Source organism: Sceloporus undulatus, chromosome 1, assembly GCF_019175285.1.
Source record: "Sceloporus undulatus isolate JIND9_A2432 ecotype Alabama chromosome 1, SceUnd_v1.1, whole genome shotgun sequence".
Taxonomy (NCBI): Eukaryota; Metazoa; Chordata; class Lepidosauria; order Squamata; family Phrynosomatidae; genus Sceloporus; species Sceloporus undulatus.
In genome coordinates, this window is record NC_056522.1 from 342,181,256 (window position 1) to 342,207,250 (window position 25,995).

Sequence of the window (25,995 nt, forward strand, 5' to 3'; positions counted from 1 at the left end):
AATAACAGCACTCTAAACCAAAATGTCTTGCCTTTCAGTCCCAAACACACACATGCGCACGCACACACGCGCACACACACACACATACAGAGAGAGAGAGAGATGGCTATGTCAGTCATTTGATTTCTTGGGTTTGAATAATGCTTTCTATTATTTTGGCATTGACATTGGTGGCACTATCTCATTTTTCATTGTCTTTGTAATCTATTCTGTTTCCATTTCTACGTTTTGGATTTACTGCACCCAATAGCTCTGCTTTTGCTCTAGTGGCTGCTGTGTAATAAAAAAACTGACCTGAATTCCATCTGGCACTGGGCTACCAGATCTCTGTGTTTGACTCCATATGGAGTTTCCAGGATCTTTCCTTCATCAAACCGAGTTGAAAAACCATCCTGTTCAGAAAAGCCTTCCCAGGCATTGCATAATTTGTCGCTTACTATTTGATGTTCTTGTGGTGCCTGTTTATTGAAACCATTCCTGTATTGCTATGTATGTATATGTATTATCCTACTTGAGAGTAGGTATTTTCCCTGGAAAATGATTAACCATCCATTATGAAGCTCGCCTCCTCCAGTCCATCTGCCTGGGTCCAGGCCTTGGAGGTAGAGAGGAACTGCTGGACCTCTTACCCTTTCCCTCCACCATCCCTTCTCCTTCTGTGTCTTGTCTTTTTAGATTGTAAGCCCGAGGGCAGGGAATTGTCTAACTAAAAGATGTATGTACAGTGCTGTGTAAATTACAGCGCTTCATAAATAAGGTTAATAATAAAATAATAATAAAATAATAAATAATAATAATCTAATACGATCCCAATATATAAGTCAACCTTGAAGCTTACCACTTTAGTCATGTTTTCCTACCTAGCCTGAGGGCAGAATTTACCTCAGCAAATATGTGTTCCCAAACACCATTCTGCTGTATGAACCAACAGGATAAATGCTATTTAGCTGATGCCCATCAAGACAAGACGGAAGTAGTATTACCTGAGGAGAGTGGTGCTTAGACTTTTTTAGAGGGGTTTGTCTCACCCTAAATCACTGTTGAACACAACAGCCTATCTCTTAATTTGTCCCCTATAAACCCACCACCAAATGTTTGGGGAAACTGGAGGAAATGAGATTGTTATGGGGAGAAAGTGTGCAGGAAAGTCCCTTCTTGATGCTGTCTTCCCATATAAAATGCTTTCCTGAGCCTACCATGCATCTTTTCATAGTCTGGAGGGAGCAGAGATTGAGTGGGGCAAAGACTGATTAATTGACAAATTATTGTAGTCCACGTTGCATTTTCCATCAAATTGGCTCCAACTTTGTGGCAGCCTTATGAATAAGAGACCTCCATGATCACCAGCTCAGATTTTGAATCTCAAAGCCATGGCATTCTTCATTGAGTCAATCCACTTGTAATGTGGTCTTCTCTTTTCTTGTAGCCTTCTACTTTACAAACATTATCATTTTTCCAGTGAGTCATGCCTCTCAATATAGCCAAAGAATGAAAGCCTCAGTTTGTTGCAGCTTATATGTAAATATATTATGCATTGTTTTCTTTCTTATTTGATTATATGCTGAGATCTTGTACTCTTATTTTGTTGATTCTGAGAAGATAAAGTTAGAAATATTTACTACAAAAGTGTTTGTACAAATGATTGTCATCAGACAGAAAGAGATTTGTCAGTAGCCCATGACAAAATGACTGTTTTTGGAGAGATTAAAATCAGCGTTCCTTTTGCTCTTCAATCTCTATTTCTCTTAATGCACACAGATGTTTGAAAAACATGCGTACCAGGAATCTACTAATCAGCTGAATATTGCCTTTCAGAGCAATCAGATTTATTAGCTTAGAAACTTCCACTAGCATCGGCTCACGAACGCATGTGGACATTAATCAACCTTTAATTTTAAGCATGGGTTGGCTTTAATAATTCATTGCAGTGAATACCTGTTGTATTCCATTTCAACCTTTTGAAACAACTTGATAACTGAGAATTTAAAAAATGTGGCTTAAAAATGCCATCCTATTCTACCGTGTCTCAAAGTGTTAGATAAATGGAGGGATAAAGAACTAGAAAGATCCTGCTATGAACACCTGTCAGATGTGTTCTGGAGATGAGACAGATTGCTATCTTCAGAACACACTGACAGAGTTCAAGCAGGATCTTTCTACATGCATGTTGTGCACCCAACACTATACATATATATATGACCAGTTTCATGTCCTGAATCTCACACCATTAGTAAATTGGGTTCTAATATTAAGAGAGAGGAAGAAAATCTTTTTTCTATTGATTTTCTCTACACTGGGGGTAATTTTGTGCGCCTTCTTTTTTCTAAGCAAAACATTCCCTAGATGTTAATAACGCTCTGGTGAGGGAATGGCTTACAGAATCATTGCAACCACAAGGATCAAGGGAAGCCTATAAGGGAATGCCTTGACCATTGTGATTGCTTTTTATAGCTCTTTTTCCAGTTAAAAGCATCATTCCCAAGTGTTGTGATCTGATGTAGCCATATGGTGGTTTTGTATAAGGGTAATGTAATAGTGGAGAACAGGCATGGTGTAGTGGTTTTAATGTAGGATGACGACTCTGGAAACCAGGGTTCAATTCTCCACTTGACCATGGAAATCTGCTGGGTGGCCTTGAGCAAGTCACACCCTCTTAGCTCCAGAAACCCAAAATAGGATCACTTTAGGGTTGCCATAAATCGGAAATGATGACAACAACATTGAATACTGACTATTTTATTTTCCATAAAATAATTCTTTTTCACATAACACCCATATTGGCTTTTCCCTTTTTTTACAGCAGTTGCACACTGGGTTGATAGGTTCATTGAGCTACTGCCACAACTCCAACATTCCTTCTCTGCCATCTCTGAGTGCCCCCAATAATGTTAAGTTAGGTTTACATTCACTTTCATTTTTCCATTTTACTGTCCATTCTCCCAGTTTGTAGAGATTTTTCAAGCTATTCACAATCCATTTTTTGTTCCCCATTCTAAATAATTTAATCATTAGCCAACCCCCACCTCGTTAGTCACCTTTAACATCAACGTGTGAAAACTGACCATTAATTTCTCATTCTCTGCTTCTTATTGTTGAATGATTAATCCATATACGGACTTATCTTATCCCATAACTTCTACATTTGCTCAGGAATTTTTGGTATATGACTTTTGCAGCTCTAAGTAAACAATGACTACTAGATCACATCTGCAAAATGGGAACATTAAAATGTAGGAGTTGGATGCTAAAGATAAATGGGAATTAAGTTTGTAAGTATCTTGCAAAATAAAGTATCCTATATCAAATGATTAATAGTATTTAGTTGTATTTGTATTTAATACAAAGCAAATGATAATAGTAAAGACAGTCCAGTAATCACTACTTCTGTTAACTCCGTGACTATATTATGTCCATCAGGTGCCTGTCTTAGGCATAACTAATGTTTTCCAATATTTTGCGTTTGACACTAGTGGTGGAATCTAATTTCTCAGTGTTCACTGCAGTTTAATAAAGGAACTGGCTCACATCATGCTGCTATTTGACCTTTTTCATAATTATTCTCAGTAGCAGAATATAAAGAAGTATTCTTGTGGCTTGCAAAGCCTTGTCATCACCAGGAACTGAGTTTCTGCTTTTCGGAGCTAAATCTGAACCTAAAAAGGCCGTGTTCCCACTGGCTTAGAATGCGTACAGGATGCAAATCATGGGGCATCATTCCCATTTAAGCGTGCATGACCGCATTGCTCAATATCGTTCCCATTGGAATTAGAATCTGACTCCCATGTGATCGAATTATCCGGAAAAAAACCGATCACAGTGGTTGATAAACCGTTTAATTTAACAGCGCCTTTTCAGGGGTTTTCCTGTGTCTCCCGAGTCTGATTCACGACATACGAAGGAGAACAAAAGGGTGTCTGATTCGGGAACTTGGGGATGGGAGGAGCAGTCGCACGGGGCTGGCCTGGGGGTGTCACTTGCTTGTTTCCTTTCCTGCATTACCAGCGCCATTTTCTCCCGTTCGCATAGTTTTTCCCCCGGTGGATTGGGAAGGGGTAAGGCGATCGCCTACATTGACCTCCAAATGCAGTAAAACACATTAGACCCCTGCAACCTCCCCCCTGCTCCACATTCATAGACAACGTGTGTGGAGACTGAACACCATTTTTTAAACTATTCTTTTTCTTTTTCTTTTTTCTTCTTTTGCCTCTGCCTGAGCACCGGAGCAGCAGATTGGCTTTGCATTACATGCCTTCTTGATCGCCCCCCGGACAGCCCAGGGAGCAGTGGGGGAGGCAAAGGGATTTGGGGGGAATAGAGGCCCCTTCTCTCTTTCCCAGAGGAACTATGGGAAGACCAGAAAAGCCTGGGACGCAAAGGGATTTGGGTAAATAGAGGCCCCGTCTCTCTCCAGAGAAAGATTGGAGGGGAATAGAGGCTCCTTCTTCCTTCCTGGAGGGGAAAAGTGCCTAAGCGACTGATTGGCTGTGACACAAGTGCTTAGGAGCTTGATTGACAGCTGCTTTAAAAAAAAGAGTTCCGGAAGGGCACTGGGAACGGGGAGCAAAATAACACATTTCAAATTACCACAGGGAAAATACCAATGGGAACAAAAACGGGGTAAAAAAACCCAGGTCTGTTTGCACCCATTTTTAATGGGAACGATGGGTCAGATTTGATTACGACTCAGAAAAAAATCCGAGTAAGAATCGCAGCAAATTAGTCGCTTAATGCCCAGTGGGAATGGGGCCTTAGTGTTAAGAACTATCAGGCAAACTGGGCCTCCCACCCATCAGTATGTGGAAGGAGTAAACACACCACCACCACCAATTTGAGAACTCAGTTCTAGGCCTTTTTATAGGGTAGGAAGTAGCAGAATTGAGCAGACACTGGTGGCAATTGCTCCAGGCTTTCTACATGGAGGGAGCTATATCAGCACTGACAAGCCGTGGTATATGTCTGTGTTTCACACAATCCAGTCCTTTTCATTCCAAGCCAGTAACACCCACTGATCATTAAACAGAACTACAGAACTGGGAATCATGTGAGTTCTTTGGTTTTATCTGAACATTCAATTTCATCCATATCTGCAGCAGACCAGCATCTTGAAAGATTACTTGGTGGCTAGTAGAATAATCACTACATCCACGGGTGCTAAGGAATATTTTCCTGGCATAGCAATAGACTTGATGTTCAGTGTTAGTTTATGAAATCTGAGAAGAGGGTTTTCTGTATGGAAAGAATGCTGTACTTCGCCAGTGAATCCAATAGTGTGTGTGTGTGTGGGGGGGGGGCATGCATCTGTGTGCATGCAGACATGTACAATTTAATTCTCAGTTTTTAAGCCATAAAATCTTAATATAGTGCTGTGTTTTATTAAACTCAGAAATCAAATATATTTTTAGAGAGAGAGAGAGAGAGAGAGATGTTCTTTATTTGAAGTTTTTCTATGCTACATTTCAGATGTAAAAAGCTCTCCCTACAGGACAATATATTTTGTTATATATGTATTCCAGCTGAGTAAAAAAAATAAAATATTATACAGGTGCAGTGAAAAGAAGGGAGACTTTACATGAACATTCAGCTCTCAAGTCCTGTCCTGACTTTGACAAAAAGCTTATAAGCTGTTATATGCCAAAGCAAATCTGTAGTTGCAGTACCATGGAAAGCTCAAAGTGAGCAGTTTACTCCAATGTAGCACAGCTATGCCTGGATATGTTTTCTGGCACTAATAGTGCTTATTTCTTACGTTTTCCTATGGATCAAGGCAGGGAACAAGAACAGATTAAAATATACCAACAGAACAGACATGTGATACCAGTTAAAAACATGTGACACCAGTTAAAATAGCATATAAAACCAGTACATATTAAAAACAATTAATTAATATTTTAAAACTTTAATTTAAAAACCATCTGGATCGGCCTGCTGGAAGAGACTGATCTCTAGTGCTGTCTTCAACTCAGATAGCATAGCCAGCTGTTGAATCTGTTCCAGCTGGTAATTCCATAGTTGAGGGACAACTGTAAAGGGTGACATTTGCCAGCCTAGACCTTACTGCCTTATGTAAACATCCCCCAGAGGACCATAATATAATGTACACTGTAGATCACTCCACTCTCCATATGAGGAAGGTTTTAAAGGAGAAGGCCTTTTCCCCAAAGTCATCCACTTTTCCTTCCTTCAGACAATTCCTTCCAGCTCTCCTGCTTTGTTGATGAGCTGACATTGAATCAGAAGCCACTGGGATTGATGGGACAGATCATGGTAAGCCACTGAAGTGCAGGTGACAACATCCTGGTGAAATACCCTCCTAGTGACTAGTGACACTACCCACCCAAGGTGGCCTTTGGCTACTCCTGGAGAGGAAGGAGTCCAACAAGGCTCCTTGTTCTAGCTGAAGATTGGTTGAATAACAGACTTTTTCTAAGCTTCATCCTGTTTGTACAGTTGGCCCTCTGTTTTTGCAGAGGATCAGTTCCGCCCCCCCCCCGAAAACGAAGGCTCATGCATATCCAAGCCCCATAGGCTTGAATGGGGCACATGCCTGCGAGTGTGCGCAGGCATGCGTCACAGCTGCACACCCCACTGGAAACAATGGAGGTCACCCCTCTGTCAGTATTCAAGACTGCAGTTCCGAGATCTGCGCATTAGGAGGGGCGACTGTATACCATTGGTTGTTCCTTGGTCCTGACATTTGGCTTGTTCTTGCTCCTATCTCCATGTTTATCCCTTGGTTCTCAAATTGGCCCTGCCTACTGACTTTATCCCACAGTTCCTAGCTCCCTTCAGCTACTCCCCACAGCCAAACTCTCGTATGTTGAAATTTGTTTTCTGTCTGTTGTGGAGGGAGTCAGTTGTTATGGCTTCCAATCTAATGATCTATGTTTTAGATCCAGCCATGGTGCTGGACTTGAGGCAGCCTCCAACATCTCTGCTTCTTGTGCCATCAGAATCATAGAAATGATGAATCTTTGAATCATAGTCAGATCCCCAGTTGCTAGTCAAGACAGTGGCCCTGCTATCCCTGCCTTAACCAAAATTTTAAAAGGGGCCAGCTCAGGTTCTGTTAGTTTTTGCTAGTAGTGAGGTTAGTCCTATATTTTGACAGGGAGGTGGATAAAGTTTACTTTATATAGAATAATAGGTAGAATTCTTTCTACTCATTTCTTAGTATGCTAATGGCATTGCAGTCCACTCTAGATTTGGTGATGACAATTGGACCTTTGAGTAGGACTGAGCTTGAATTCAAGTACTGGAAAGGTTAATTCAAGTACTGGAAATGCTTTTGCATTTCATGAAATGATTATTTTCTAACAGTTTGTAATGGACTTCATCAAATGCCATTTGAAAACATTCTATTAAATATCTCCTCTCTGTCTCTGTCTCACAGTACTGTGTTGAATGTCCTAAAACTGTAATAAATTGGGGAGGAAATCATTTTTTCCCTTTGGCAAAGTCCATGCTGGTTCATCACGTATCATATTCAATGAGGTGATTTATAGCTCTGTTGTTAATTATTGTTTCAGATTGTTTATGTGTTGCTGAAGTAATTGAGAGCCCTGGTGTGGTTATGTGGTTAAAGGTTTAATTTATTAAAAATGCCTTTTATGCACAGTAATGCATAAAGCTGTTGTGCTCAGGAGATTTGTGTTCAAGAATTTGACCAACCACGAGCATACTTTTAATTTTGTGGACAGAAACATAACACATAGGATTTATTTTATTTGGTTGTTCAAATAAAATATTACCAAAGTCTGGGTAATAATGTCCTCTGTTGGTGCTGAGCAACAACAACAACAACAACAACAAAAACTTTATTTATATACCACCTTTCCAGGGTGATCAAAGCGGTTCACAACATGAAATATTCATTACAATACAGAGTAAAATACCGTACCAATAAAATAGCATCTTAAAAACATCATATCTAATCATGATCCAGCATGAGGAGGTAGTTTTCTCAGGAAGAGTCAGGAGGGTATGCTAAACGGAAGAGATGTGTTTTCAATGCTCCAGTCCAGCTCAGGTCCAGCCTTGGATTAATCTGTTGGGGACTACAACTCTCACTAGCTATGTTAGCACAGGGAATATGGGAATACTAATGAAAAAGTACCTTTCTCTGTTTAAGAAGAATGGATGTAACAACATACTGAAGCCATCTATAACTGAGTAGTAGTAGGATGGTGTTCTGGGTTCCAGTGCATCATCCTACTATTGCTAATTTAAGGATGGCTACAACATGACACATTCATTCTTAAAAGTAAATTTCAAAGGCGTTTATCACATGGGAGGAATTTCTCTTAATTTCAAATGAAAAGAAAGTGGGGTCAGAACGCATTCACGTGAATTCGCTAGTTCAGCAAATTTACGTGAATTCGAATTGCGTTCGAACTGACTTCCCATTGCCTGAAAATAGCTTGCCATTGCCCGAAATTGTGTGTGATCACCTCTCACGCAATAACGTGAAGCCCCATGATTGCATTCGGACTGACTTCCCATTGCCCGAAATTGCATGTGGTAGTCTATTACATAATAATGTTAAACCCCATGATTGCATTCGGATTGCCATTGGATTATACTTCCAATTTCTCTTGTCTGATAACGTCCCAAGTCTGGAACTACTATTGCCAATTGTGGCTAAGGCTGATGGCACTTACAGTCCAACAATGTCTGTAGAGCCACATAATTCCCATCAGTGATCCCAAATGACTTGAAACTGAAAAAGAAATATTTAGTTGTTAATTGAGAAGAGTTCATTTCTGTAGGAATTTCACTTTTGTAGTTAACTAACTTGTCAGATTTTTAAAAAGGTTAAAGACATTTTTTTTGTTCTATCCCATTACAGAGAGCTCATTCACAAAAATGCCAAGCTGCCAAGCTTATCTTGGCACCCAGAGTGAGCATCCTAAGATGGATACAGTTGGTGTAGCAGTAAGCAAAGATCAAGACAATAACTCATTCAATTTGCAACCTGGCCTGATGAAGTATGGCAGCTTTTCCCAATCTAGCTCCTCATCCTCATCCTCATCCTCATTCTAACCTCCTCTCCCCATGAATCAGTAATACTTACCCACCACTCCCCTTGGATCGAGGTGGGAAACAACAGCAAATGAACAATACACAACATAATAATAATAATAATAATTTGTTTTATTTATATACCGCTATTCCAAAGATCATAGCGGTGAACAGCAAGTAAGCTAATTAGCAAGTAAGCTAATTTGCCCCCGACAGTCTGGGTACTCATTTTAGCGACCTCGGAAGGATGCAAGCCTGAGTCGAGCTTGGGCCCTTTTGCTGGTCTTGAACTCGCAACCTTGTGGTCTTGAGTGAATGGCTGCAGTACAGGCATTTACCCACTGCGCCACCAGGGCTCCTCAATTAAAGCACATTAACTAAGATATGCAATAGTTTAAAAGGACAAATAGGGCATACACATTCTAAAATAATTCATATTTTCAATTCATCATTTAAATTTCACAATGTAAAAATCTTCTGGATAAGCCTGCTGGAAGAGACTGGTCTTCAGAGCCGTTTTAAATTTGGGTAGAGTATTCACCTGTCAACTGTCTTCTGGCAGGACATTCCATAGTCTAGAAGCAGCTGAAGAAAAGGTCCTCTGGCTGACAGTTGCCAACCTAATCCTGGCAGACTACAATAAATGTCCTCCAAAGGACCTGAGTGTATGGGGTGGATTATATGGTATGAAGGTAACCTGGACCCAAACCATGTAGGGCTTTAAAGGTAATAACCAACACCTTGTGCCTTGCCGGGAAACTAATTGGCAGCCAATGGAGTGATTTTAATACCGGTGTAATATGTTCACTCCTGAATGTCCTGGTAATCAATCTGGCTGCCGTGTTCTGAACTAAATGAAGTTTGCAAAATTGGCACAAATTAGCCCAATGTCCAGTGCATTGCAAAAGTCCAGTCCTGAAGTTACCAGCACATGCACTATCATCTTCAGGTCTTCCTACTCTAGGTAGGGGTGCAGCTGGAGTAATTGCCAAAACTGATAGTAAGCACTGCTAGCCCTTGTACCTATTTGAGCTGTCATTTGGAGCAACAGATCCAGAAATACCCCCAAAAAGCAAACATAGTCTTTCAGGAGGAGTGTAACTAAGTACTGATTGACATACCTACAAACCCTAGTTAGGATCCTTGACAGTAAGCATTTCTGTCTTGTTTGGATTCAGCTTCAGTTTGTTTTTCCTTATCTAGCCCATTACCTCCTTCAGGCATTCATTCAGAGGAGACACACTATCCTTAGCTGAGGCTGAATGTGAAGGCATAGAGAAATATATTTAGGTGTCATCAGCAGACTGACAGCTCCCCACCCTATGCCTCTGGATGATCTCTCCTAGCGGTTTCATGTAGATGTTGAATAGCATTGGGGATAGAGTGACATTTTTGAGAAGCCGTTATCCTCAGGTACCACCATCTGGAACCTGCCTGAGAGATAGGACCAGAAGCACTGAAGTACAGTGCTTCCGATTCCCAAATCCCCCAGGCATTCCAGAAGGATACCATGGTTGATGATACTGAATGCCACTGAGAGGTTCAAGAGAATCAGCAGTTGAAGATCAACTCAGATCCTGCTCTGAAGCTGGTTTGAAATGGGTCTAGATAATTTGTGTCATCTGAGACTGTCTGGAGTTGGGAGGCAATTACCCTCTCAATTACCTTGCCCAGAAAAGGGAGATTTGTCTATAGTTGTATAAGTCCAGGGGATCCAGGGAGGGCTTTTTAAAGAAGTGGTCATACCACCGCTTCTTTTAAACAGGATGGAAAACTTCTCTCCTCGAGAGATGGATTAGTAATACATTGTGATTGAAATCTAATTGCACCTCCTCCCTGGATGACCAGCCAAGGATAGGGATAGAGGACAAGTTATCTTCCTTATTTGCCCCAACAGCTTGTCCACATTGGTGGTACTCACCAACTGGAACTCATCCAGGATAATCCTACTGACAGATTCTCTAGACATCCTATTGTCAACTTTTGCTACAATGTTGGCATCTAAGTTGACTCTTATCCAGTAGATTTTATTTGTGATGAAATCATTGATAGCATCACAGCAAACTGCTGAAAGGTCTAGAATTTGATTCAGGAGGGATGGGTTTCATATTGGTTGTACCACAACTCTTGTCATCTGCAGGAGTTGTGATCCAAGACATGTGGTGGGCTTTAGGAGAGACAAGCCTGGTGTAGGAAATTGTTTGCTTGGCCTCTTAGATTGTGTTTTAGAACTCTTTGCTGTATACCATTGAGATCAGGTGATTTTTACATGGCTAGTTTGCCCATTTGTCCTAGGCCATTGGGAGAATTTTCTTCTTATTATTTTGTGCTCATCCTGCTTACATTTTATTATATTTCAAATTTACGGAAGTCAACATTTCATCTTTATTCTGTCTCTTCAAAAATTCCTATGTGTAAACCAAGTATAGGTACATTCCTTCAGCCTTCTTTTTAATAAAATGCATTACAGAAGAAAGAACTAACTTGAGAGATAAGGGTAACTAATGAATCATTTGCAAAGAGAAAAAGAAAGAGAAGCTCAATTGTACACTACATGTTTAACACATCATGTAGTTTAGCCCTCAGTGTATTTGACACCTGAATGACATATAGCTACAGTATAGTCTTTTAACTTTTGTGCAGCATGGGCCAAAAGCAGAGACCAGCTAAAACTCCACTGATACATTTATATTTAATTAAAATGCATTAATATATGCTGATCATATTTCCAAAAAGACATTTTCTATAAAATAAAAAATACAAAATATTTGTATGACTATCCTATGTACTACCCCTTCATCTCTTTTTTCCTTTTCTCATTCTATGTAATTACACTTTAGAAAAATCCAATTAATACATTTATCATGTTTCCCTGAAAAGATTTCTTGTGCAATTTGTTCTTGAGATAGCTTTCTCCATATTTTCCAGGTTTAGGGCTACATTATTACATTAACATTAGGAGAAATTTTGTTTGAATCATAGAGTTGGAAGAGACCACAAGGGCCATCCAGTCCAACCTGCTGTCATGCAGGAAATCTCAATCAAAACATCCTCGACAGATGGCCATCCAGCCTCTGCTTGAAGACCTCCAGGGAAGGGTACTCCACTACACTCCGAGGGAGTTTGTTCCACTGTCGAACAGCCCTTACTGTCATGAAGTTCCTCCTAATGTTGAGGCAGCTTCTCTTTTCCTGGAGCTTGCATCCATTGTTCCATGACCTAGTCTCTGGAGCTGCAGAAAACAAGCTTACTCCTTCTTCAGTATAACTCCATGAACAACTCCTTGTGTAGTTCATTCTTTAATCTCCCTTTTATTAGAGGGATGGGCAAAATGTGACTATGTGGCATGATTAAATTTGCAGAAAACTGTGGTCCAAGGCTGAAATGTCCAAGATAGTATCCAGACTAAAAAAACTATAGCAAATGCATACTTCTTCAGCTGCCCTGGCCCCACTGGGATTAGTTTTGTGAGAAACTTAAAATTCTCTCAATCACTCTCTTAAATTACAGCGCAAGAACAATCTGGCAGAGAGTGCTAAGGATCTCACCAAACTACAAATCCCAGGATTCCATAGGATGAAACTATGGCAGTTAAAGTGGTATCAAAGTGCTATAACTGTAAATAATTAAGAATCATACCTGGTGCTACTCTATTTTCTTAGCCCCAGCTATTAGTGGAAGTCAGCTTGTGAGAACCCTTGTTGTTGCCCAAAGTCATCCAGTGGGTTTATGGGCTGAGTGGGGCATCAAACTCTGGTCTCCAGAGTTGAAGTCCAGCTGTCTATGCTAGCTGATATTGAATTCAGGGCCCTGGTGAAAAAAGGGGTTCTACATCCTTATAGTAGAAGCTGATTTTTCTTCGTGTAATTTGCAGTCAAGGTAGTACTGGAAGTAAAAACCAAGACAAAAACATTTTAAAACTTGCATTTGACGAAGTGAGTCAACACAGAGGTCCAGCTAGAGTGTGTTTTAGTCTCTTGGTTCAACTTTATGCATTTACATGCAGCCTTAAGTGTGTGCATGTGTGTATTCATATTTATGTTTGTGTTTTCCCTGTAGCCTTTATTCCATGACTGGAAAAAAAAAACTTACACAGCTCTTTTTCAACATTAAAATATTTTTTAAATGGGGGAAAAAAATCAGGGTTAGGTGTCTCTCCCAACTCCCCTCAATTCTATCCAACCTTCCCACCCTTTTCTTTGGAATGCAAGTTAATTCTGGAGAGCTTTTGCTAGTAGCTGATCTCCCCCCTCCTTTCTCCTCTGCTGGAGACGGTGTCGAGGACAATTATCCAAGCAGCATAAAAGCTGTTTCTCTGTAATGGGCTGAACTCCCTGTACTGTGACAAACTGCCCAGCTGCTCTGGCTCTATCCCTCCCTCTTCCCACCCCCCAGCTGCACCCTTTCTTTTCCGGCCTCTCTTATTTCCTTTTTTCTTGACATCACTTGCATTCAAAAGACAAAGAATAAATGGCCTAGTCCTGAGTTACAAAAAACACTGCATGGCTACTATGCTTCTTTAAGGTAGTAGCTGTTTGCTCCTTGTATGAGTCTTATTTATGGGAGGCGGAAGCTGCCATTTTGCATGCTGCTGCATGACCTACATCAAGGTTTATGGAGGCATGCAAAGTGGCAGCTTTTGCTTGCTGACACCAAGTAGATCAGGTGTCAGTACCAAGCTTTATAGAGGAGCTGTAGCCAGTATTTTTGCATGCAACTACAGTACTTTTTTGCTGCACATTTGTGTGTCCCCTTAAGGCATGCCTGAATTGTGCTTGTTGTATGGAGATCGGATGTGGTCATGCAACATTTCTGTCCACAGCTGGCCCTTCTGCTGGCAGAGTGAGGTACTGACCTCAGGCAGCAGATGCTAAGTGATATGAAGGGGGAGTTGCATCCCTCTGTCTATCCTCTTTCTTGAAGGAGAGAGCAGTATGTTTCAGACACTGTCCTGCATACCCTAAGCTAGCCTACTGTGTCCTCAGGGAAGGTGAAGAAAGCTGTCCCCCATCACAGTGTTGAAATAAGAGTCAGTTTACCAATCTACCTGGCTTCTGTAAGTGAAATACAAAAAGGCAGAAGTACTATCTTGCCTCAGGGAGAACAGTGACATAGGACAGCCCTTTGTCTATTGCCTGTAGCTGACATATGCAGTGGATGTCAGGCCTCATTCTTCCCTGTTCTGTCTTTAGGGGGTGATGGAAGTATTTGCAGGAATACTCTACGCTTTGTAAACTGCAAGCATCAGCACAGGATGTCTTGGTGGAAAAAAGGAACCTGCTTTTTCCATACATGCTTCTTGCACAATCTAAACTAATGGAGATTTGTTTATTCATTGTATTGCATTTATATTTCAGAGCCAGCATGAAGTAGTGGTTTGAGTGTTGGACTGTGACTCTGGAGACCAGGGTTCGATTCCCTTCTCACCTGTGGAAACCCATTGGGTGACCTTGAGTGAATCACACCCTCTCAGCTCCAGAAAACCCTGTGATAGCCTCACCTCAGGGTTGCCGTAAGTCTGAAACAGCTTGAAGGCACACAACAACAACATCTATTTATATCTCATCTTTCCTATAATGAGGATAGGACAACATACACAGCTCTTTACTTCCCAATCTATATCCTCACAACAACCCTGTGAGGTAGATAAAGTTGACAATGAGTCATCCAATGGGCTTCTTAAGTAAGTAAGAACTAGAAGCTTGATCTCTCAAGTCCCAATCCAGTGCTCTAACCATTACACCAGATCGGTTCTTCTGTACAACAAAGAAACTAAAATCTCTTCTGGACTGCATTTGGATGCCTTGGGAGACTATGTAATGTATGGTTAGGAGAAAAAGCTTCTGGCAAAATGTAAAAGGAATCTGAGCATGTTCATTTCAGTGACTCTCACAATCTCTCTCCAGGTGCATTTGCGTTCTGCAGAACGACTCCGGGACCTGTGCTGTGCAAACCGGGGCACTTTCATCAAAGTAGGACAGCACCTGGGAGCTCTCGACTATCTGCTGCCTGAAGAATACACTAGCACGCTCAAGGTGCTCCACAGCCAAGCTCCGCAGAGCAGTATGCAGGAGATTGAGCAAGTGATCCAGGAGGACCTAGGCAAAGGGGTAGGTGAGACGGTAGGCACTTGACGCCACACAAGCAAGAGCAATATATGTATTCTGGGTTTGGAAAAATCTTTTTGGACCACCTCCTTTATCAACACTCCCTACAAACAGCATAGTTAATGCCTGTGCTGGCTGGGGGATTTGGGGGGTAGCAGTCCAAAAAAGCCATGTTTCTTAGAGCTAATTCTGGGCAAAAGCACTTTGAATAGACTTAGAGGCATTCTGTGAGTGCTAGTACTTTTCTTATGCTAGTACTATATTTTACCAGTGCTTCTCCTGGGCTGATTTGTCACTGTGGAAATAGAAGTTCTTACTCCTGACTTTCTTCTCTATTGCTCCTCTGTTTTTTATGTGCCAGTATTGTTAGGTAATCTATTGGACATTGTCTGTGCCTCTGCTAATGACAAGCTATGCCCAGCTCCTGGCATAAACCTTATTTATTTATTTATTTATTTATATCTCACCTTTCTTCCAATATAGGGACTCAAGGTGGCTGCACAGTTATACACACTTTCTGATTTTGTTTTTAATATCTTATATAGGGGATCACTCATGGGAGGGATATCTCATTACAGTCAGGTTGTAGGAGTTTTCTGTCTTCAGTAATTGGACACAGATAGTGTTTGCTTTTCATGATTTCTAGTTTATTGTGACTGCCCAATTAAAAAGAGGATCTGGAATCACAATCAGAACAATAGTGATGCCAACTTTGGATAACATTTTGTCTGCAAGTTAAATTCAGAATATTAATTTGATTGATAGAAGGCTCGGCAATTGGACCAGCAGTGAAAGTGTGGGCTGAAGAAACTTCATGAGCGCAAATGTTCAGCTAAGTTGGGTTCAGGGCAGATAGGTAGATAGGATAAGAAACAGAGGCATAGAGAGGTCAGTGAGAGACAGGCAGAAGGTTAGATAGTAACAGGTAGGAAGCAAAAGGCAACCTGGCAGGCTGTGTTGCATTAAAAATGTCTGAAGCAATATTGTTTTGATCCAGCAAATCACTGAAGGGCTTCTGTCTAAGAAAGATATCTTTGCTTGTGATTCAGAGTTCATAGACAAGACATGTTAGCACAGAGCTGGTGTACCCTGTGCTATTAGAGCAGCCCATGGTACAACAGCTTTGTCTGATAGCCTAAAGGTCAGATGTTAAAATCCTACAAGTGACCATTTCAGACAGAGTGATGGGTCACACCAGAGAAGGATACTAGAACATTGTTTTCCTCCTCTTCCTCTTTACCGATGTTGCATGCAGGATATCCTTAAGGATTTTACAAGTATCTTGGATTTATAGTGACAAGTTAATCATGATAGAGAATTACTAGGAATAGTAGGCCCTCGCAAGAAAATGTTGCTTGGGTGTAGGAGGGAAGCCTTCAGACCTCCCCCTTCTAAGACAAGGAAGCCTCCATAGATGGAAAGGTGTGACTGCACCATTCATCACATGCTGTGTCTTCAGGGGCTCTCCATTGTCTCTCATCTTCACTGAGTTGTTTCCTCCCTGGGAAAGGAAGGGGTTACTACACCTTAGAGAAAAGATCAGAAAAGGAGATAGGGTAGTGTGCCCAGGCAGACAGCAGATTAGTGGTCTCTGCGGGCGACTTCCTTTCTCTGCTGATCTGCATATAAGGGCACAGATTAATTGACTTGATTGCCCAGGTTACAGGTTTAAGATAGTCTAATATCTATAGTAAATCATGGTTCTCATTTCTGCTGTTGCTGCTTCTGTTGTTGGTTTTTTGTCCTTTCTCTTTGCCTCTTCTTAAAGAAAGAATTTATATACTTCTGAAAATCTTGGGGATTCACCTGAGTCTGCCAATATCATCATCGTGCCTGTGTGTGTGTGTGTATGGTGCCATTTTGGATAGATGAACAATGTTGCCCGCACTCCTTAACAGTAGAAATAGAGGCAATAATGGGTTAATCCTAGCTAACAATAATTAGCATGAACTGAATTGTTAGACATTATCAGTATTCTGGTAGCAAACATGCTGCTGGCCTTGATTTTTATTTATTTCTTTGGTATGAACTGATGTCCAGTTGCCTCACAGACATAATTGTAATTACAAACCACTCTTCACTCCCACTTTTTCTCTTGTAAAACTTGACGTAATGTAAGCAAATTGATTGTTGTGGGTCAGGCTTAGATCTTCAAAGAGACACTCTAGCTGGGAAACTGGTGATGGCTTTGGTTTCAGGAAACCCAGTCACCAGATGCCTCTGATAATGACACTAAGACAGAAAAGGTTTTTAGAGGTCTGGGCGAAGAGGATTCTACTGCTGCAACTTGACTAGGTCCATCCTGATCTGAATTCCAACCTGAAAGAGGGTTTTCTGCAGGAGCTCCTGATAAAGTCTTTCCAATTTCCCCTATGCTGAGGTTGCAGATTCAAGGGAGAGACCAGAACATGTAGTTCCACCATCTCATCAACTGTCCAAGCCCCATTGCCCTTATGTTTGTTTGTTTGTTGTTGTGTGTCTTCAAGTTGTTTCTGACTTACGTTGACCCTAAGGTGAGCCCTTCATGGGATTTTCTTGACAAGATTTGTTCAGAGTGGGCTTTGCCTTTGCCTTCCGTTTGAGGCTGAGAGAGTATGACTTACCTAAGGTCATCCAGCGTGTTTCCATGGCTGAGCAGGGATTTGGACTCTGGTCTCCAGAATCACAGTCCAACAATCAAACCACTACACCACTCTGGCTGTGTAGTATTCCAGAAAACATGACAGAGAGGGTCCTCTTAAATACTTGCTCTCACAAAGCTAAGAGGCCTTTTGAGCATGAACACTCTGCAAACCTGTCAGATGATGACAGTCAAAAGACCTGCCCTTTCATATTTAACTGTGTAAGTGTATATTTAAAACTAGTTTTAAATAAAATTGTTTTAGATTGCTTTTAATGAATGCTTTTACCTGCTTTATCTGTTATATATCACCTTGGAGCTCTGGTAGACTTTGAAGTTATAAGCCAGGGGTAAGCAACCTTTTTTGAGCCAGGGGCCGGGTTGCTGTCCCTCAGACAACTGGGGGGCCGAAGCCAAAAAATAAATAATGAAATAATTTTTTAAATAAATAAATAAATATATAAATAAACCAGGACAAATGTAGGACAAAATTTTCAAATGGAAGACACTTTTTTTAAAAAATAGAGGACACGCAAAAAATTTTTTGCTGATTTTTAAAAAAATGTTAATATAAATGCATGTTTCTGAGGCTTCTATAGACAATTGCCCCCCAAAGGCCCCGGCAGCAATCGGCGGCAGGATCGGGCCGCAGGTTGCCTACCCCTGCTATAAGCAAATATTCTAATTAATAAATATGTGAACATGGACCTTTGCCAAATCAATATCTATCTACTTTTGGTGCTCCACTGGGTCTTGAAAAGTCTGCTTCTGTTATTTCCAACAGGTTTTTCCTGCATATAGCATGAACTACAGCTTGCCATGATCATTCTGGCTGGGGGAATATGGAAGTTGTAGTCCATAAAAGTAATTTCCCAAGCTTTGTTTGTACCTGGTACCTTGTGCAATGTGGTAAATTTCATTGAAAATCAACCTCCTCCAGGCCTTGCCCAATATACCTTGGGTCAGGAAATAGGATAAAGATAATTGAAGTTATTGGCTCAAAGTACCCTGAAGAGCTGCAGAAAGCAAGATAACTATGGAACAACACTTGGACAATGCAGATAGTCTTTGCCAGAGCCTTGGAGCTTTCCTTCTACAGAATTATTGGTATTGCTAAAATCAGCAGTAAACGTGATGTTGGCAGAAAGCTGCATGCAATCAGTTTGTTCTGCTCATAGCTACATTATACCATTTTCAGACAAGCACCATCAGCCCTTTACATTTTCAAGCCCCCTAATTAACCCCAAATGAAAAAGAAATAAATCCCCTTAATAACAACATAAATCCTTGCTGTCTTTCACACTGAGGCCCTCTGGTAGCAAACAGCTATGTCACCATGAATTCTTCGTAGCTGGGAGTCAGATTACCTATCAGACACCCTGTTGTTCTCCTATCATTTGTGGCCATTATTCAAGCCTCCAGTGGAGATTGACAAAGGGTGACACATGTGTAATAGGGCCATAGACTGTATTAGAATTTAGAATAAGGATGGTCAACCAGTGCTGTCCTAATGTTTTGGAGTACAACGCACACAATTTGTAGCCATGGTCACTATGTTCGACAAGAGCTGAAGTCTAAAACATCTGGAGAATAGTAGGTTCCCTCCTCCTGGCCTGGAAGAATGATTGAGGCAGAACCCTTCAGTTTGTTTGTTTGTTTATTTAATATACCTTTAAACTCTATGTAAAAGTACATAGTACTAGCAAATCTTGATCTGTGTATTTTTAATGAAAGACCCTGGGCATTTAGAAAAGCACATGTTCTCATGGTTTAGCATTTATATTAGTGCCCATTTATATTAGTGTCCATTGTTGTCTCTCCCATCCCATCTCTCCCATCCAGTGGGTAAAAGAAAAACTCAGCTGAATTTAGATCATTGAGAGTATTGGATATTACCCCTATGTAAGTGGGCATGGGACTGCAACACATTTTAGTCCCTGGAATGTTTATAGGTAGCCAATACAGATGCCTAAGCCTGAATGATTTTTTTAAAAAAAATATATAGAATTTGTTTCTGTTTACACACAGTGTTTGTTATTGTTGTGTGCCTTTGAGTCTTTTCCAACTTACGGTGACCTTAAAGTAACCCTGTCATGGGGTTTTCTTGGCAAGATTTGTTCAGAAGAGGTTTGCCTTCCCCTAGGAGGTCACATTTTTATACCCTACTACTTTCCCTGAATTAGGGATGCGTCCTGTTACTGGAAATACTCTGTGATGGGGATAAGGAGAATTTCACTGGTTTTTATCTTTAAGAAAACTTTGTTACTTCCCAGATACGCATTTGGAACAGTTATTGTTTGGATAGTTTGCTTCTTTGAATTTCACAGTGCAGTTCTCAACTAGAAGGAATTACATACAAAATATGTACTTTAGAAAAGTTGCATAAAAACTATATGTGGAGAGCCATTATGTAGCCAAATGGCACTGTGCAGTTCAAAAAAACATATCCACAGATTATTGTTGATTTTGAATAAAGTGAGCATAGGATTTAATACTTGTAAAACCAATTGGGTTGAGAAATATTCATTGCTCCCTGCTTGATGAATCTGTATCTGATGAGCTTTGGCACAAATGAAGCCTGGTTCAGTATTAGTCATGCATTCCTCCAAATTGCTCCAGATTCACCCAGAGCTTCCTGTAAGTGGAGAAAGGTAGGAAAGTTGCATATTAAAATACAGACTCTAGTTGCCTCCAGCTTTGCTCGCGTGACTTGGAATGAATGCAGTTTCAGCAACAGAGTCCTTTTCTTTCTCTCTTGAATATGTTTTCAATAGCCGCCGATCTGCACTGGTTTCTTTCAGTGTTCTAGGAGCTAGACAGAATCTTCCATGCCTCATTGATTCTCAGTGAGGCAGCTCGAATCCCCTTTCAGCCACAGAGTCTCTTCTTAGCATTACTTTATCCACATGGGCAGCACCAGGCTGATATTTAATTTGAGAGAGAGAGAGGAGAGAGAGAGAGAGAGAGAGAGAGAGAGAAGGAATGACAAGGAAACAGAGGCAGAGATAGCTAAAGGATAGAAGAAATAGACAAAAAGAGATAAGACAAGAGCAGGGTAGCTTATGATACTGCACAGATTTAATAGATCATAGTGATCTGTGTCTGGCAACTGAAATGTGAAACTACTACTACACTGGTGATTTTTCAGGACTTAATTGTGTTTTTGAGCTGGTAGAGCACAAAATTTTGTTAAAATGCAGCTAGGGTATGTGTTGTAGTTCTTGAGCAATTGCCTATTTTATTCTTGCACAAGAGAATTAAACATTTCAAAAGTGCTTCCTGGCTGGATGAAATTCCAAGAATTTTTGTACATTTTGGATGATTTTACATTTCAGGACTTTTTTGTTGTTGTTGAAAATTGTTTTTTGCACAAAAACAATGTGTTTTGTGTATTTGCATAAAAAACAGGCTTTGTTAAAAAACAATAAAAATTGAGAGGGAGAAGCACTTATCTTTTTGCTTTTATGAAGGGCCAAAGTACATGATGGTGGTTGGTGGTTGACATTTGTCTTGATGGAGTATCTCAGTGTCCTGAGACAACCTTTCTTCACATGGATGAAAAAATTTGCAGATATTCATTAGAATCCTACATGTCTTTGCACTGTTAATATTTTTGTTTGTATAATAATAGGATCTGTCTCCCTGACCACACAGTGATTCTTGATGCCATCTCAGCTGCTTAGGAATTATTGTGTAAGCTCTCCCAATGCTTGGATTTTCTTTTCCTCTCAAAATGACCTTTAACATCATGATGGAACTGCTGAGAGAAATTATGTTGAACTTTGCCTTATGTTTAACTGAATCCACACAAGGAAATATAAGTGTCAGTGGTAGGCAGGAGTGCTTTCCCTCAGTTTTATTTTATCACTCCTGAGGAGTGGGATCATATTCAACATGTTTTGTGATTACTGCATATGAGTTACCAGTTAGCTTTTAGTCCTGATTCAAGTTGCTTATGTCATCTTTCACAGCCTTTTCACATTCTTCTGAGACAGCTTTCCCATATGTGTTCCAGTCCTCATCAATATAAGCATAATCTAAGTTTATGCACCAACCACAAAGGCAAAAGAAGAAGATATTGAAAGATTCTATACTGGAATCCAAGAAGAACTTGATCACACCCCTAAATAGGATTTCTTGTTAATCATATGTGGTGGGAATGCAAGAGCACAGTTTGTTCGTAAACACATTCTTCATGCAACGAAAGAAATAGCAGTACACATGGACATCACTAGACTCAAACAAGGAAGCCATGGCCCTGAGTCTGCAAGACCCCTGAGCTGAGCTAATGAGGACAGAGTGTCCTAGAGATGCCTCTCCATAGAATCATCATAATTTGAGGTCTATTGAAGGCAGTTAATAAACACACTCCTTATGATCTAGGCAGTGCTCAAAAAAGTTACTTTTTTGAACTAAAACTCATTGTATGCCTGGGGCACCATGATTAGTCCAAAAGATAACATTTTTAAACTCTGGGTGCATGATGGCCTTTCCCAACCTATAGGAACATTCATGTGTTTTGAACTGCAACTGCTTTCACCCCAAGTATCACCAACAGTGAGAGAACATGAGACATGAAGTCCAAAGTATCTGGAGGATATCAGGCTGGGGAAAGCTGATCTATGAACTGGGCCTTTGTTTATGTGCCTATACCACCTGGATTAAGGCCTTTAGTGACAGGTAGCAGTTGCTCTGTGGAATGACTTCTTCGATGAAGACCAGAGCCCATACATCCATTTATTTTCACATTAAATTTGTGAAATGAATTCTATTAATTGGAGAAAGAATCCTTCTCCTGTATGGTTGGTGGATTAAATGATTACAACATCAGTGTTTTAAAATAAAGCTACACTCTGAATCTGTAGTGTCTTGAAATAAGGGATACTGATTATGTTTTGTAGATCTGTAATGATCTGGAATTAAGGACAGCTGGCAATCCAAACAAGGATTTTAAAATGCTTATTCTCCTGCTGTTCTGAGAAGCTGACACAAAAGCCTGGTGCCCAACAGCTAGGAAAATCATAATATCTAGAGGATATAGTTAATTTTGTAAGAGGTCAAAGAAGCTATAAGACCAATCCATTGCCTTTTTATTATTTTTTTGACCTGCTACATGTGTGGTTATCCAAACATTTCTTTTTCAAATGATGTTTCCTTTTACTTGTATTTTTTTTAAAAATTGTTTTATAGGACATTGATAAAAGGGGAAAAATAGCTTTGAGGTTTTCAAAAAGGGTTTATGAGGATGTCAAATTTTTGTTTTGATAATTAGTATGGAAAATATTAAACACTGTGTTCCATCTAACTGGTAATAAGCAATTAAATGTTAAGACACTGTCTATATAAAATCTTCATGGAGTCCATGCATATTAGGGACGGAAGCTATTTCTCTATGAAATTATGAATATGTTAATGGTTTGACGTAACTTTCAGTAAGCGTGGAAATCTTATCTGTAACTTGGACATTCCAATTTTTAATGTATTACCCTTCACCCACTCCAATGAAGAGTGGTCCAGTATAAAACTGTGTGAAGTATCCCATCAGCTTAAATCAAAGACAGCCAGGCTTAGAGGCATATGTGATTCCTTCCCAAGCAGTGCTTTGAGAGGTGTAACATGTTTGTAAATTGGGTCTCATAGACACTAAACATCTCAACACATGATTTCAAAGAGTCTGATGATAACTGTCAAGATTGTGGACTGATCAAATACAGTGGGCCCTTCCCTTTCACGGGGATCCATTCCGGACCCTCCTGTGTAAAGGGAATTCCATGTATCCTCAAGCCACATTTAAATGAATGGGGCTTGTGCATGGGTGGCGTGGTGGTATAGCAGCACGCGCACCATTACCCCTTCCAAGGTGCACTGGTCCATCTTCCGGAGCGTAAGGCATGCCCACATATAACGTGGGTGCACTGTACTTGAGAAGTGGAAATGGTTGGTGTTAGGGTTCATAAGTTCTAGAGATCCTGAGATCTCACCAGAGCTTAGGAAGATACTCTTAAAAAGTATTTCATTCCTATATTCCTTACAGTGTTTGGGGAAAAAATGGAATCATAGGCCTGTTACAGACAGCCAAAATAAAGCTGCTTCGAGTCACAGTGGAGGTATGGTGTTTCAATGATGCAAGCGTCCTAAGAGTCCAGAAGCCACACCAAAACCATGCTCCAGCTGGAGTGTGGCTTTGGTGTGACTTCTGGACTCTTAGGACGTATGCATCATTGAAACACCATACCTCCACTGTGACTCCGAAGCAGCTTTATTTTGGCTGTCTGTAACAGCCATAGAAGAAGTTGGAAGAGACCACAAGGACTATCCAGTCCACCCCCCCCCCCCGGCCATGCAGAAATTCACAATCAAAGCACCCCAACAGCTAGTCATCCAAACTTATCTTAAAAACCTCCAAGAAGTCGAACGCTCTTACAGTCCCAGGAAGATCTTCCTAATGTTTAGGTGATTATCTCTTTCCTGTAGCTTATATCCATGTTCATGTCCTATTCTCGTGGAGAAGTGGAAAACAAGCTTCCTCCATCCTAAATTGAACTGTCACAATCCAAACCTCCCCCCCTCCACCGGCCCTTCATTGCACTGGGCAGAACACCTGAAGGGCTTAAAGTTTACAGTCATCCCTCCATATCCACAGATTTTTTATCCACAGATTCAAGCATTCATGGCTTGAAAATATTTCAAAAATAAATAAATGCCAAAAAGCAAACCTTGATTTTGCCATTTTATAAGGGACACCATTTTACTATTGTGTATAATGCGATTTGAGTATCCATGAATTTTGTTATCCATGGAGGGTCCTGGAACCAAACCACAGCATATATTAAGGTCCCATTGTATGTAAGCTAAATGATAATATAGTTGCTTTTAATGTCATATGTCATTTTAATGTCACATGTTATAGATGGATCAATGCCTACAAAACCCTTTTATGCCAACCTAAACTTGCCTTTGTCCTACAAGCAGATAGGAAATTATGTGGTTAATACAGTTGGTGGAAAATGCACAGCAGAAATTTGTGCAACACCAATAAGATGTAGAAAAGTTACTTTTTGAGGGTTATAACTTCCAGAATTTGAGAGAATTCTGGGAATTGTAGTTCAAACTGATTTTTGGCTGTGCTCATTGTCACTACCACCACCACCACCACCATGACATGCCCTTCTACATTTTACTGATTAAAAATGAGGACATGTGTGGTCAAATAACAACAGAGTGTGCTGAAGATGGCAAAGGATATTAATAAGAAAGAATACATATGGTAGGAGAGGCTGCAGCAGTTTGCTTTTGTCTGAGTTACTGGGAAGGGCAAGATTCAGCCTGCTCCTCACCTCTCCTCACTTGTACAGAGTTGAGTGCAAACTACTTTTGCACGTCAGAATCAGTTTGCAGTAAAAGAAGTAAGAGGAAGACAGGGAGGGAAAGTGGGAGGAAGAGAAAGACACAGAGCCATTTTAAAAGCAGCTGAAATAGTGGGATGGCAGAGGGATAATTGAAACTGTCCTTTCCAAATCAGGACAGCTGGAAAGTATGCCACTAGTATTCTGGGCATAGGCAGTTTCAGGCATGTGGAAGTGTCTTAGCAAGAGATTTGCAATGGGCTTTCCTTGTCAAAAGATGTACATTGGCCCTGCCTATGGACAAGAAGCTCACCTTTCCTTCAGCAAAAGGGTGAGTGCATCTTATTTCATGCAACAGATTTAGGAGATCATCACATGTGAATACCCCCAACGGGATAGACTCACATTTAACCATCAATGACAGATATTACTGCACTGTCCTATGGTTGGGCCATAGGCAGCCTGTATGCATCCCGGGCTTATGCTGTGGCTTTTCAAGAATGGGCAAATCCCATTCTTGAATAACTGTGAGACAAGCCTAGGTTGCATATGGGCTGCATACAGGCTGCCTTTGGCCTGACCACAGGGCAGTGTGGTAAGATCTGTCATTGACAGTTAAACGCACATCTGTCCTATTGGGGATACTTGCATGTGATGATCTCCTTTAAATACAGGGAAAGGAGAGAATAAAGATGAATAGGGTTTGTGTTGAGTCTGAACACCTTTCAACTCTCCATGATCCCCAGCTTCTCCATAAATTTGCAATGATGTTTGTGATGGTCATGACTTCCAGCATGTGATTGTATTGACCTATGCATCTAAGGAATATAAAGGGAGAGCATCATGATGTAGCACTCTGCTTGTAGCAGCCTTGTGTGCTATAATGAAGAGTGATTTTTTATTT

General features: G+C 40.6%; 1 protein-coding gene across 1 annotated transcript in view; it reads left to right on the forward strand.

Moving 5' to 3' along the window:
• The window catches only part of ADCK1 (aarF domain containing kinase 1), a 179,545-nt gene that overhangs the window by 53,222 nt on the left and 100,328 nt on the right, over nucleotides 1-25,995 (forward strand). Inside the window, exon 4 of the mRNA XM_042468428.1 lies at nucleotides 14,925-15,128. Within this exon, the coding sequence (XP_042324362.1) occupies nucleotides 14,925-15,128 (204 nt within the window). The remainder of the gene's footprint in view (nucleotides 1-14,924; nucleotides 15,129-25,995) is intronic.